The sequence below is a fragment of the Oncorhynchus mykiss genome, chromosome 11, assembly GCF_057628025.1.
Source record: "Oncorhynchus mykiss isolate SJ-2025 chromosome 11, ASM5762802v1, whole genome shotgun sequence".
In the NCBI taxonomy this organism is placed as follows: domain Eukaryota; kingdom Metazoa; phylum Chordata; class Actinopteri; order Salmoniformes; family Salmonidae; genus Oncorhynchus; species Oncorhynchus mykiss.
In genome coordinates this window covers 54,271,697-54,283,034 of record NC_143032.1, presented here as the reverse complement: position 1 = coordinate 54,283,034, position 11,338 = coordinate 54,271,697, and the positions used below count along the sequence as shown (strand labels likewise).

The 11,338-nt window shown below is 40.2% G+C and overlaps 1 protein-coding gene across 2 annotated transcripts; it reads left to right on the top strand.

The window, feature by feature from the left end:
- Positions 1 to 3,517: 3,517 nt before the first annotated feature.
- On the top strand, positions 3,518 to 10,691 carry mlec (malectin). Of its 2 annotated transcripts, none has more exons than XM_021621315.3 (6): positions 3,518 to 3,880; positions 4,230 to 4,482; positions 5,555 to 5,733; positions 6,469 to 6,645; positions 6,905 to 6,962; positions 7,302 to 10,691. In XM_021621315.3, exons 2-6 carry the CDS (start codon positions 4,275 to 4,277, stop codon positions 7,547 to 7,549), a joined length of 870 nt encoding a protein of 289 aa, XP_021476990.1. In that variant the 5' UTR covers positions 3,518 to 3,880; positions 4,230 to 4,274; the 3' UTR covers positions 7,550 to 10,691. The 2 variants fall into 2 exon arrangements, with proteins under 2 accessions (XP_021476990.1, XP_021476989.1); XM_021621314.3 differs by having other exon boundaries at positions 3,665 to 3,966.
- The last annotated feature ends 647 nt before the right edge of the window (positions 10,692 to 11,338 follow it).

The window sequence follows — 11,338 nt, the reverse complement described above, 5'->3', positions numbered from 1 at the left end:
TAAGTGCCAAAGGCTTTTGACAATTACATGAATTTGATGCAAAGAGTCAATATTTGCAGTGTTGACCCTTCTTTTTCAAGACCTCTGCAATCCACCCTGGCATGCTGTCAATTAACTTCTGGGCCTCATCCTGACTGATGGCAGGTCTTGCATAATCAATGCTTGGAGTTTGTCAGAATTTGTGGGGTTTTGTTTGTCCACCTGCCTCTTGAGGATTGACCACAAGTTCTCAATGGGATTAAGGTCTGGGGAGTTTCCTGGCCATGGACCCAAAATATTGATGTTTTGTTCCCCGAGCCACTTAGTTATCACTTTTGCCTTATGGCAAGGTGCTCCATCATGCTGGAAAAGGCATTGTTTGTCACCAAACTGTTCCTGGATGGTTGGGAGATGTTGCTCTCGGAGGATGTGTTGGTACCATTCTTTATTCATGGCTGTGTTCTTAGGCAAACTTGTGAGTGAGCCCACTCCCTTGGCTGAGCAGCAACCCCACACATGAATGGTCTCAGGATGCTTTACTGTCGGCATGACACAGGTCTGATGGTAGCGCTCACCTTGTCTTCTCCGGACAAGCTTTTTTCCGGATGCCCCAAACAATCAGAAAGGGGATTCATCAGAGAAAATGACTTTACCCCAGTCCTCAGCAGTCCAATCCCTGTACCTTTTGCAGAATATCAGTCTGTCCCTGATGTCTTTCCTGGAGAGAAGTGGCTTCTTTGCTGCCCTTCTTGACACCAGGCCATCCTCCAAAAGTCTTTGCCTCACTGTGCGTGCAGATGCACCCACACCTGCCTGCTGCCATTCCTGAGCAAGCTCTGTACTGATGGTGCCCCGATCCCGCAGCTGAATCAACTTTAGGAGACGGTCCTGGCGCTTGCTGGACTTTCTTGGGCACCCTGAAGCCTTCTTCAGAACAATTGAACCGCTCTCCTTGAAGTTCTTGATGATCCGATAAATGGTTTATTTAGGTGCAATCTTACTGGCAGCAATATCCTTGCCTGTGAAACCCTTTTTGTGCAAAGCAGTGATGACGGCACGTGTTTCCTTGCAGGTAACCATTATTGACAGAGGAAGAACAATGATTCCAAGCACCTACCCTCCTTTTGAAGCTTCCAGTCTGTTTTTCAAACTCAATCAGCATGACAAAGTATTCTCCAGCCTTGTCCTCGTCAACACTCACACCTGTTAACGAGAGAATCACTGACATGTCAGCTGGTCCTTTTGTGGCAGGGCTGAAATGCAGTGGAAATGTTTTTGGGGGATTCAGTTCATTTGCATGGCAAAGAGGGACTTTGCAATTAATTGCAATTCATCTGATCACTCTTCATAACATTCTGGAGTATATGCAAATTGCCATCATACAAACTGAGGCAGCAGACTTTGTGAAAATTAATATTTGTGTCATTCTCAAAAGTTTTGGCATCGACTGTAGAGCTTAAATTCAAGCCCCTTGGGTGCTGCCATAGAGTTACATTAGAAGTGCCTATCCATGAAGGCTCAAGGTCATTGGCCACAGATAAAATTACATCAAATCACATATCTACAGTAGCTTTGATTGGACTGATCATGTCAACATCATACTTTCAAAATCGTGCAGTCATCCTCATGAATCAAGTCAACAATCTAGTGGCAAATCCTTTTTAATCCTTGTCATATGAAGAGAAATTATAGATAAAACGTATCGGTGCTCAACGGCTATTGGAAATAAACATTACACAAGAAGTTGGAAATCGCAAATTCAACAATGAGTGGTTTGTAAGGAATCAGTGGTTAACTGCAAGCATTGCAAAGCTATCATTAACCTGCTATTCAGTTGAGTGACTGTGTGGTCCCAAGTCTAAGATTAATGTTCTCTTTTCCTAGTTTTAAAATGATAAACATTCAACATTGGCCATGCTGTCAATGAAGCATAATTTGTGCCACGCCCAAAACAACTGTTAACCCGGAAAGGCAAAATCTGACTTTAGTGAGTTCAAGACAACTGGGAACTCGGTGAAAAACAAGCTACGACTGGGAAAATACATTTTGAACTTTCATTGAACTCTGAATTGTAAATCGGGACCTCGGGCTTCTTTCTAGAGATACAACCTGAAGATCACTGACGTCATCATGAGTCAACCCCCCCAGAATTCCAAGTTGTCTTGAAAGCACCATAAATCCAGAGAATACCAGACTTTGATGACAAAATTTGCCCACCAAGACCCGCCACATCACCTTCCTGTTCAAGTGAGCACAGCACAACAAGGGGAGTCCAAACTTGTCTTGTATGCTGCAGCATTAATGGTGTAATATGCCAGGGAGATATGTATACTGTAGCTAAGTAATGCTAAGTGTATGTTGTGTAGTAAGCTGTTAGTAGCCCATGTGCCTCACCCTAATAATTTGGTCTATTTTCACCTCTTAATTTCACCTACTGTTCTTACTTGGTGGTGCACATGTAGCCTATAACCTGTTATTGAGAAATGTAATCATCTGATAGCCAGGTGTCTCAGTGGTATAGTGCAATTAATGTATTGTTTAGTGTTGTGTAGTGGCTTTGCTAGCATGCATCCCACTTGTATTTATTTTTTGCCCCACCAAGATTAACATGCTAAAAATCACCACTGACCATAACCCAGGGCTCTCCAACCCTGCTCCTGGAGAACTATTCTGTAGAACAATGCTGTAGATGTAAGTAACCTGATTGTTTATCAACCAGTTAATTATTAGAATCAGGTGTGCTAGATTAGGGTTGGAGTGAAAACCTACAGGACGGTAGCTCTATAGGACCAGGATTGGTCCCTTTCCTACCTAACCAATTGAAATGTAAACTTCAATGGTGGGTAGGCACGTCCCAAGGATCCCGGATAGCAAGGGCCTTTTTTGACAAACCCATAGTGCAGTGCAAGCGTGCTGCGTTGGACTCTTCTGATTGGACAATATTTCAAACATCGGTTGCGTTCCAGGCTATTTTTCATTGTAGTAGCGCTGCGCCGACAATCAGATCCCAAAATGCCTGAGAAAGTGTTTTACATTTATCGGGAGCCACATTGCTTTATACAGCAACCTTCTTGTCTTGTTAATGGGTTTCTCGAGAAGTTAAACACTTCGTATAGCAATGTGAAATCTGATAATTTACGCAGCACACCTACAATAAATACGACATGAAACACGGCCATTTCCTTCTACCGATTTTGTGATTAGGGAAATCTGGGGAAATTAATATCACTTTAATTTATTTTTTTGCCATGTAGCAGACGCTCTTGTCCATGGCGATTTACAGGAGCACTTTCGTCATTCAAATTTGCACAAAATACATATGCAGATTTGAACTGCAAACGTTTTTTAAAATTGTAATTCTTATCTATATATTATATCTATGTATTCTAAATGTTATTTTCGAACACACAATGAATAAAATCACGAATAACTCCCATTAGATGTAATTGTGTGTACCTTCCGCATTTTGCCAACTAAACAACGTTGCACTTCAAGCAAAACTCAACTCGGTCTCTTTTGCATCAACTTTGACCCTCTCATTGGTAAATAAAGTGAAAGTTAATATACAGCGGTTGTATGGAACTGTATGTGATTCGTGAATCCAAAGCATTTTCTATGAATATGCTAAACTTTTAATACATATGTAGAAATACTTCAATAATGCCATGTGATTGGGTGTCTCTTCAGTAATCCACTTCCTGTACAGTGAACCAGCAGTTCGTTCACACCCTCATGCAATGTGTGTGCCTCTATGGAAATCAACGTCAGTCATACCAATTTGGCAAAGAAGACCAAACGGCCATTACTGTCAATGAGAGCCGCAGTGTAGATTGTGGACTATTCGGTTTTATAATTAGCAGGAAACAGGCATAGAAGCAAGTTCCACCAAGGATTTTTCAACGTAAGAACTTCGTATTCAGCTAGCCACAGCTGCTGAGAGCTAGAGGAGGTCAGCTATCAAGCTGAGATAGCTAACAAGCTAGACAGGTACTGTAGCTAGCTAAATGTAGTAAAGCCCAACGAGGCAATTCGATCTACGAGTATTTTACATTTTATATAGAGTAAACTGTGTTGACCGTACATTCTAGTTAGCGAACGTTTGCCAGCGACAACATATTCACAATCCAATGATAATCTTAGCCAGAGAGCGAACATGCTAGCTAGCTGAATATATTTGACTATCTGGGGAGGGTTTTGTGCTGTCAATTATGCTAGCTAACTACCTACTATTGATGCATTCTCTCACACAGCTTCCTTGGGCCAACTGGTGTGTGTCTGCTTGTACCAAGCTGTGTATGGCAATGCGGTGGGTAAAAGTCCCATTGGTCCCCGGGCTGGTCATGGCGGTGTTGTCGTTGCTGGCTGAACACTGTTGGGCGGATGGTGGGGGCCCAAATCTTGCTGAACGAGTTATTTGGGCAGTGAACGCTGGCGGGGAAGCTCACACAGACATGCATGGCATTCATTTTAAGAAGGATCCTTTGGAAGGAAAGCTTGGGAAAGGTGAGTGTCTAGGCATGGCTGAATCGCCATTTCCTTATTAGCTTCCTAGTTAACCTCTAACTTTGTATGATACTGATAGAGTTCCCTATTGCAAATGTGACTGCTAAATTTCAATTAAAAGCTAACTAGCCAGCTACACGTTAAATCTGTGTGAAATTAGCCACACGTTTAACTATTTGGCTAAAACCAAGTTAAATATTTTCATCTGGCAGAGGGTAATCGTCTGATTGCAGATGTGTATTTTTCATAAATAAGATATTTCAAGCTAATCGACTCATGCATGGTTTTGACTTCCGCAATTTAACCAGGTTAACCCAATGAAGAGTCAGCATTACTTTCTAGTGCCTCGCTCGAAAATGAAGCACCTCATGGAAGAATAATTCAGCCAACTGTGATGATAACTAATGATTTTCAGAAATGTATTTCTTTAAAATCAATCATTGGAAACTAATAACATGAGTAGTTAATTAAAAGTAAAGTATGAGGTAAAGGATACAGTGATAACGTCCTATTTGATGTTGTATGATAGCCACTTTGCTTAGTTCCACTTCATGTTCATCTATTCATTTGATGAAAAACACTTCACTCAGAAGTGACATTTCAGATGGTTTCTTACATCCACTCTACTAAAACTAAAGACCAAATGGGTCTGTCAGGAAATATACTGAACAAAAATATAAATGCAACATGTAAAGTGTGTGTCTCATGTTTCTAAAATCGCTAGGCTACTCTTAACCGCTAGGCTATCTGCCGCTAACTTGCCAGAACAGATAAGTCATTCATATTTGAACATGCCAAACCATGGTTAGGCAGAAAGTTTGCATCTCACATTTTTTACATTATTTTATCAGTCATAAAAATGCATGCACTATTTGCCTTGTTTGCAGCATTTGTGTGCAAATACAGTACAAGAAAGTAAATGTATGCAGGCATCACTACTGTTCCAGTAGATGGGTAAGCAAATGGGTTTGTATTGTGTAAGCTTATGTGAGTAGTGTTGGGTGCAAATGCGACTCAATTGCTTATAAATCGACAACGTAGTAAACAATCTACTCTTTGTATTTCCCTCTAGCATCAGATTATGGAGTCCGTCTGCCCATATTGCGTTCTAGTCCTGAAGACCAGGTTCTCTACCAGACAGAACGCTACAATGAGGATACTTTTGGCTATGAAGTGCCAATTCGTGAGGAAGGAGACTATATACTAGTCATGAAGTATGCAGAAGTCTACTTTGCACAGTCTCAGCAGAAGGTATGACAGCCATCAAATCATCATAATATGTTTTCTGTTTAGATCTCAAAGTTCTGTCCAGTAAACTGTTATTCCAGTAAAATGTTATTCTAATTTGGCAGCAAAGATTGTTGTTCAACTTAGATGATGATGTTGATAGTCTCAACATTAACAAATAATTCCAACAGATGTTTTATTGCAAGGTAATGATTATAGTAATCTAAATACTTCTTACAGTACACTTAGGACTGAGGATTTCCCATGCTATTTTCTTTCTTTCTTTGGTATTTTCACCCCCTTTTTTTCCTCCCCAATTTCGTGGTATCCAATTGGTAGTAGTTAGTCTTGTCTCATCACTGCAACTCCCGTACGGACTCGGGAGAGGTGAAGGTCGAGAGCCATGTGTCCTCTGAAGCCCATCCAACTCGGAAACCATTCGCATCAATGTGTCAGAGGAAACACCGTACACCTGGCAACCTTGTCAGCGTGCACTGCGCCCGGCCCGCCACAGGAGTCGCTAGTGCGCAATGAGACAAGGAAATCACTGCTGGCCAAACCCTCCCCTAACCCGGACGACGCTGGGCCAATTGTGCGCTGCCCCATGGGTCTCCCGGTTGCGGCCGGCTGCGGCAGAGCCTGGACTCGAACCCAGACTCTCTAGTGGCACAGCAGCCTTAGACCACTGCGCCACACGGGAGGCCTCCCATGCTATTTTCATGTTGTGAATCTGGCTGACTGAAATTATCCTTTCTACAGGTATTTGATGTGCGTCTTAATGACCATGTGGTGGTGAAAGACCTGGATATCTTTGAGCGGGTCGGTCACAGTACAGCTCATGACGAAATAGTGCCCTTCTCCATACGCCGCGGTAAGCTGAGTGTCCAGGGAGAGGTGTCCACCTTCAATGGCAAGCTCACTGTGGAGTTTGTCAAGGTGAGTTGAAGTGTGTCAGTGAATATTGTTTTTTCCTCTCCTCCTGACTCATTAAAAAAATCAGAAGTGTCCTCAAGTTAAACGATCAAGCACAAAATGTACTATTACCTACATTCAACTCTAAATGTGTGTTTGTTTAGGCTTTTTCTATGCCATTAATATTTTTTACAAATAATGGTAGGATAGTGTTTTTCAAAATGTTCATTTGACACGTGGCTTTATCTGCTGGGAACTGATAACCTGCCCTGTGTTTTCTCAGGGTTATTATGACAACCCCAAGGTCTGTGCTCTGTACGTGATGAAAGGGACATTAGATGGTGAGCCTCATAAGTCTTAACAGGAGAATATTCAACAGTGCCAGTAAAAAATTGCATTCTCTAAGATGTTGTCTTTATAATTCTGAAATTATTTAATGAATTGTAATGGCATGTTGTATTATTATGGAATATTTGCTCTTTTTTTTGTCCCATTCATTTTCAATAACATTTTTAATTTGCTCCTGGATCAATTAATTGTATGCACAATCCAGTCTAAAGTTATCACAATCTCTCATTGTCCTCAAGTTCTGTATGACAAAATTGTATTACCTTTCTATTTTCACTTACACTATCTTTAAACCCATAATCTCAGCCCCCTCTATATTTTCTGCATCTCAGATGTACCAAAACTCCAGCCTCACCCTGGACTGGAGAAACGTGAAGAACTTGAGGAGGAGGAGGAAGAAGAGACTGAGGTAGGCGAGGAGGGTGGGAAGAAGAGTACCTCGACAGCTCCCAAGTACAAGGTCCAGTCAGGCCCCAGAACGCCAAACCCGTATGCGGCCGACAATAGCAGCCTCATGTTCCCTATCCTGGTGGCGTTCGGTGTGTTCATCCCTACACTCTTCTGCCTCTGTCGGCTGTGAGAACATAAGTTCGAGGGGGAAACGGGGACATGAAGGACAAGAGACTGTGAAGAAAGGGGGGGTCAAAGTGACATCAAAGACACAAGGCAAGCATACAGATGGGAGAGAGCACAAGATCCAAGGGGAGAATGTTGATAAGAGGACAAAAAAGAGACCACAAATTTGGAATGCTGGGCAGGAGGCAGAATAAAATGCCTTCCTCACTGACTAAGGTCACACAGAGTAAAGGGAATGGAGAGAGTTTGTGTGTGTTGTACATCTGATACCTTTTCACCACGTGGCACATTACCACATCGCAAAGAAATAAGACAGGATTTCCCACTTTCAAACAAGGTTTCTCTTGTCTGGCAGGACGTGCCTGGGATTATACTGAGGGGTTCTGAAGTGTTAGTGGCTGTCCCTCTTTATATATACACTTATTGTTATTGCTTTGGATGAGGTGTGGCTTGGAGTGAAGGGAATGCAGATAGGCTGCTATGCTGATCAACAAAAAATCAGGCCCAGTATTTAGTCAGATGGAACAGGAGGTGAAATCATGAAAATTGACAGATTCTTACTAAATAAAAAATGAAAGATATTGTTTTAGAGATTGCGTTGTTGGTGGAGGTTAGGAGGAGATGGTTACCAATTTGATCAGTTAGGCTTTAGAATGTTGTTTTTGCTTGCTCTTTTTGACTTTTATTTCTGTGTTTGATTATCTCCCAACGTGCTGGTGTTTTAGAGCAAAAAATGTACTTTAGCTTTTGATATAAGATGTGCCATAGTCTGATGAAGACAACATGCCAGTAATTTCAACAAGTTCATACTGTTACAGCCTGTTCTTTGCAGCACATTGACATTTCATGTGCTGTTTTATAAGACTGCTGATGAAGTGTTATCACATTCAAGGTTGGTTTCACAATTCTGTTGCATAATATGTTTAAAAAATGCATGTGTACCTCAATGGGACTATCCCATGCTGTGCTGTTTCATATAGCTGATGCAAGTTTCCTCAAATGTGATCACAAGTAAGAAGTCCACTTGTTATGCTGGCACGCATAAATATCTGTCCTAGCAGGTAACTTTTGAGGCAACTAGACTATAACGTTATCAGAAATTGAATCCTTTGAGGGTTTACCTGGTTTTTAATCACATTGATAAAACCCTCTAACTTCTGTGTTTTCCACTTAACGGTACATGGCTTGGTTTGCAGCTGATGAAAGGCCACCTTTGAAAGGTTATGTGAAATAGTTCTGAGTGATTTGAGTTACATTGCCAACAGTGAGGGACCTGATAATTTAACAAATACTCTAGTGGGACAGGTCCTGAATCAGGAACATGTCTAAATTGACTCAAAAATGCATGTCCTTTGTCATGGTCACTGCCTTTTCTGCTCATTTTATGATTGTGCATGCCTTTTTGTTTCACCAAAGAGTGTTTTGTGTTGTAAAATTTTGTTTTATAAAACTCTTAGTAATCCTGCATTCATAACACTCTGTGATTAATATGATTTAATTTTTTTACTCACATTGTTTGTGCTGTAGTGATGATTAAGTACTAGGTCAAGATAGAACGTAAACATAAGTTATCCCGATACAATTGTGTCATTAGGAGTTAATAACTGGAAGAGCCTAAGCGTTTTATTTTATTTAGTATTTATGTAATGTACTCCTTCGAGAGACTGCTGGATTCTTTAAAATTATTGGAACATGAATGTAGGACTTACAATGTGAAGAACAATTGTGTGTATGCATAAATAATTAGTTATCCATGGCTACCTAGAGGGTTAGAAAGTGAAATGAGTTAGAAAGAACTAGTTATGTTGAACATTTGTTGCTAAGCAAGATTTTCAGTGGTATGCTAAATTGAAACTGGCTGTGACCAGAAAGCTTGAGTGGCCTTAAGAATTATTTTATTGCAATTTTGAAATTATGATCCCAGGGAAAAGTGTTTATTTTTTATTTTCTTAAGCCTGCACACTTTTAGAACTAATTTGAGTCGCTATTAGTCAAATCAACATGATGTAAAAACAGTGTGCTTGCACCAGTCTTAATCATGATCTATAGCCTATTCACTATGCACCTGTGCGTAGATATGGGTGTGTGCATGTTTCACTGTTGAATATTTCTCCTCTTCCCCGTCTCTCCATTAAATAGTTCAGTTTAGGCCAGTATTTTTGTCTCATCAATCCCTAGCATACCTTGTCTTAAAGTAGACCGCAGCATTTTGTTATTAGTCTCTAAGGTGTCCCAGTGACATCCTATATTCTTCCATACAGTTAGCCTGGAAGTCAGTAGCTGCATGTTTGCATTGTTTTTGTGTGTCCAATTGCCTCTGTATCAAGAACGTAGCTCTTTCCAAGAATGACACGTCTTTTACCAAGCCTTGTCTTATGTTCCCCCAAGCCTCTCCACACTTGTCATTGATTTCACACTTGCTGAATACTTGACAAATAGTTGATCCAGGTGTTGTAAATCCCCTCACTCCTGAGGTTTCCCTCCATGTTCCATGCTGCTGGAAAATCAGCCAGGGGAGGTTACAATACTTGATAGTCAGCTGATAGTAGATAGTAGTTTGGTTTATTTGTTGTTTTTTTTATATAAAAATGAAACAATCCATAAATAATCAGAAGCACCTTTTGTTCCTTAGTTGAAAAACTGCAAAAAAAATGTAAATTTTTTGTTTGTTGGCTAATCGAAATCTACACAGTTGCGTGTGTATATACTGTATGGTACAATATCACACTTATTGTAGTGTGACAGCGGTTGTTTTTTTTTCATCAAAATATTGTTATTATTGAGGTGTTAGGTATTTTTATTAATGGTTAATTGTAAAGAAGACTGTGGCCTTTCTGCTGAGGATGACAGCCAGGCAAACACTGACTGTCAGGAAGAGAAATGTGATTAGCATAGTATGGAATTCTTTACATTTTATATTGTATAATTTAAGTAAGAAAGTGGGGTTTAATCTTGAGATATTTGCTAAATGATTAATAAAGATTTGTAGCTTTAACATTTCTCAGGATTGGTTTTATTTTTTGTATTTTTTTTAATTACCATGATTTAGCTAGTTTATTGTCAAAGCATTTGTCTGTTATTTGTGTGTAATTTTGTTTTGATTGAGTCATTGTTGCCTTGGTTTGAATACATTTGTTTTACCATTATCTGCTTTGAGGTTCCTTTTTTTGGTGTGCTTTTCATTACTTAATTGCATGGTTTTTATTTATTTATTTTTGCCCACGAAAGTCCTAGTGTGCAAAAATCCTAACCCTACATAAGCTCACCTTGGATAAGAATCAAAGGCTTGCCGTCATATAGATATGTAGGCCTAAGTCTTCAATAATTACATTTAGCTGCATCACTCTCCCATTATCCCCACTGAGGTACAGACAGACAACAATCATACACTCTTGCGCTCCACACACAGTCACAATCACAGAGTATGTATGAATTCCTGTGAGAGTGATCAATGCCAATAAGGAATCCTACTCTCCTTATTGATTTCTCCCAACCCTGAGAGCTTCAGGTGGACTGATGGAGTAACTTGAGATGCCCCCCACCTTCCTCAGTTTTAGCTCTGCAAATAACATCTACAAAGTAGGAACTGCTGATAAATGCTGTCTCTTCTTAATAAATGTGCTATTTTATCTAACTGGTGTTTTAGCAAATTGTTTCTTTATAATTTATCCCATGTTCTACTATCCTTAAGGTTATTGCAGTACCCCGCCCTCAACTGAATAGTTCAACATGCTGTATCACTGAGATACTGCAGTCGTCACAAATAATGAGAACTACAATTATATTATATTTC